This window comes from Triticum urartu, chromosome 7A, assembly GCF_056163025.1.
Source record: "Triticum urartu cultivar PI428250 chromosome 7A, HENAU_Tu73, whole genome shotgun sequence".
NCBI lineage: Eukaryota > Viridiplantae > Streptophyta > Magnoliopsida > Poales > Poaceae > Triticum > Triticum urartu.
The window spans coordinates 749,249,709-749,253,212 of record NC_141879.1 but is presented as its reverse complement, the minus strand read 5'-3'; the positions used below and the strand labels follow the sequence as shown (position 1 = coordinate 749,253,212).

General features: G+C 44.7%; 1 protein-coding gene across 1 annotated transcript; it reads right to left on the bottom strand.

Annotated features, from left to right (window-relative positions):
• Positions 1-1,781: 1,781 nt before the first annotated feature.
• On the bottom strand, positions 1,782-3,210 carry LOC147962765 (basic endochitinase A-like). Its single transcript, XM_087537833.1, has 2 exons — positions 2,591-3,210; positions 1,782-2,372 (listed from the first exon to the last, which is right to left on the bottom strand). Exons 1-2 carry the CDS (start codon positions 3,172-3,174, stop codon positions 1,985-1,987), a joined length of 972 nt encoding a protein of 323 aa, XP_087393959.1. The 5' UTR covers positions 3,175-3,210; the 3' UTR covers positions 1,782-1,984.
• Positions 3,211-3,504: the final 294 nt, after the last annotated feature.

Sequence of the window (3,504 nt, the reverse complement as noted above, 5' to 3'; positions counted from 1 at the left end):
AAAGTTTATCGGACCAATAGAAGAATCACGCAAAGCCCCGTGAACAACACCTGCACACACAAAACGAAATACTTGCACCCAACGAGGGCAAAAGGGTTGTCCCCGTGAACTTGCTACTTGCAAGGATCAAATCTTGTACTGGTAAATAGAGAAATTGCGAAATGAAATAAAAGGAAATAAAATTGCAGCAAAGGAATTTTGGTTTTTATATTATGATTAAGTAGACTCGGGGGTCATAGTTTTCACTAGAGGCTTCTGTCTCAAACACATAGCATATGGTGAGTAAACAAATTATAGTTGGTCAATTGGTAGAAAAACACATAGTTATTACGTATTCACGGCAATGATCATGTATATAGGCATCACGTCCGAGACAAATAGACTGACTCCTGCCTATATCTACTACTATTACTCCACCAATCGACCACCATCCAACATACATCTATGGTATTAAGTTAATGAAAAACGGACCAATAGATTAAACAAGATGACATGATGTAGACAAAGTAAACCTAGTCAATACGAATAAACCTCGTCGTTTTACCCTTAATAGCAACAATACCAATATGTGTCTTGTCCCCTTCTGTCAATATGATATAGAGCAACGCAATATTGAACCCATTACAAAGCACCTCTCCCATTGAAGATAAATCAATCTAGTTGGCCAAACTAAACGGATAGACCGGAGAGAAATACAAAGGTATAAAAATCATGAATAATAAAGTTCAGAAGATTTTCAGTTACTTTCAATGAATATTCATATCATAAACCCACAATTCATCGGATCCCAACAAACACACCGCAAAAGAAGATTACATCGGATAGAACTTCAAGAAGATCGAGGAGAAGGCTGTATTAAAGATCAAAGAGAGAGAAAGAAGCCATCTAGCTACTAGCTATGGACTCATAAGTCGATGATGAACTACTCACACATCATTGATGTCAACAATGATGATGTAGAAGCCCTCTGTGATCGATTTGCCGTCTAGTAGGCCTCAAGATGGGACCAGGAAGAACATAAACTTGCGGCGGCGGAAAAAGTGTTTCGGGTGGCTCTCTGTTGGTTTGATAATATTTCTTAATTTATAGATGTGGAATTAGGTCAAGGGGTGCTATGGGGGCTAACAAGCTCAGGGGGCGCGCCCTATTAGCTCGTGGCTCTCCCGTAGATTTTCTGGCCTCCTTCCGAACCTTCAAGGTTCCCTTTTAGTCTAGGAAAAATAATCATAAAGTTTCATCGCATTTTGACTTTGTTTGGTACTGATTTTCTGAAAATCCAAAAACAAGAAAATACAGGAACTCACACTGAGTACTGGGTTAATAGGTTAATCCCCAAAAATTATATAAAATAGCATATAAATGCATATAAAGCATCCAGATTGATAATATAATTGCATGAAATAATAAAAATAATATAGATATGTCGAAGACCAAGACGTACCATGCCTATGAGGTTGTTGAAGCTACAAAAAGTGAGTTGTGATGCACTAGTAACCTCATTCTTCAGTATGACAATAAATCCTAGAACCCCATGACAGAAGTGCATCACAAATACTAATGTAGTTTGGACCAAACTAACAATATTGTTAAAATACTACTTACTGTAGTTTGAAACCTGCATGCCAAATATAATAATTCCACCACAGAACTGAAATGTGACTGGTTAGCCACATAACAAATAGTTTGAAGTAAAGAAATGGGTAAGTAAAGCCATTTCTGCTCTAAACGCCCGTCCATTTATTAGCAAAATTACTGGAGTATGAAAGATCAGGCGACATATATTTTTGCAGACGTTAAACGAGAATATTTTTTTAATAAAAGGTGGTGACACTTCCTTTCCGTGCATCAATATACATATACTAGTACAGATGTGTCTCGGAGGGTCTGGTCATCCATTTATTTGGTCATAAAGTACTTCCCAAGATAATTTAATGGGTGATCACATCCACACATCCATAGATCGAGGACCCACAGTCTTAGGATCTCACTGTACCGCGAGCCCGATGTTGAATGACAATTGGTTGTAGCAGTCGAGGTTATTTCCGTAGCCGATGTCGAAGATGTCACAGTAGCGCTTGTAGAACCCAATCCGATCGGCCACCTTGTCGTTCTTCCCCTTGCCGCATTCGATCCCGCCGTTGATGACATTGTTGATCACGCCGTAGCCTGGTACTCGACCGGCCGCACTGTCCCTGGCAGTCGGCCTCCACAACCCTGTGATCACGTCGTGGCAGGACGGCTTGTTGGACTGTGTCGTCATCCAGAACCATATGGCCGTCTTGAACGCCACCGTCGGGTCCGTGGCCACCAGGTCCGGGTTGTTCAGCAGGTCCACCCCGATTGCGCGGCCCGCCGGTCCGTAGTTGTAGTTGCTGGATCGATCAATCATGAAATAGACATGTGTTCAAAATATATTTATTATATTTTGACCAATCTAAACAATACGATATGCAAATTATATTGATCTAATTACATTGGTGACACTTTTTCATATAAATTGGTTAAAACTCAGAAAGTTTGAGCTACGAGAGAATTAATACACGCTGTATTTATTTTATTATGACATGATTAGAGTTTTGTGGTTGCTTACTGAGTGAGCTGAATGGGGCCGCGGCCGTAGTACTGCTTGCCGGGCGCGCACGGCCAGTCGGCGCTCTGGCTGCAGTAGCTTTCCGGCGGGCTCTTCTCCTGCTTGAAGCAGTAGCCCCATGAGAAGGGGCCGTCGGGTGCGGTGGCCCACCCGCCGGTGGTCTCGTGAGAGGTCTGGCCGAAGAAGGCCGCCACCTCTCTCTTGCGCGTGTCCAAGTCTCCCGTGGTGCCGAAGGCCGGGAACGCGCTGGTGGCGGCCAAGAAGGCGTCGTAGGTGTAGAACCCGCGGGCCAGGCACGCCGCGTCGTTGCGATGGAGGAGGAACCGCTCGAAGAGATCCCTGGAAACGATGGATGCAACCCCGCCGCCGCTTCCGCCGCAGCCATTGCACTGGCTCTGGCAACCGCCACCGCAGTAGTCGGAGGTGCTGCCGCAGAACCCGAATTGGCTGCAGCAGAGGCAGTTAGCGCACTTGGCGCCGCCGGCCTGCGAGCCGCACTGCTGGGCCGTGGCCAGCTCCACCGCTGCGGCCGCCAGGACGACGGCCAGGATGGCCGTCGCACACGGTGCTCTCAGCGCGGACATGGTTGCTGGCTGCCGGATGAAACAATGGAGGCGCCGAGTCTGCCATTTTATACAACAGCGCCGAGTTTACGCCTGCATTCTGGAGCACGGCAGCTGGCCAGAAGAAGTTTCGCCTATCACCCTCTTCAGCCTGGTTGTAATGGGTAGTATCATACCTTAGTATCATGCACATGATACTAAGCTATGATACTACTTCCGTAATGCACAGTATCATATACTAGTATCATAAGTAATCTTATTTATTGTCATGTATGACACATAGTAGCATAGCATTTAATATAATACAGTATCATGATATGATACTCAACACTCTCTTTCTTCATTTAATTT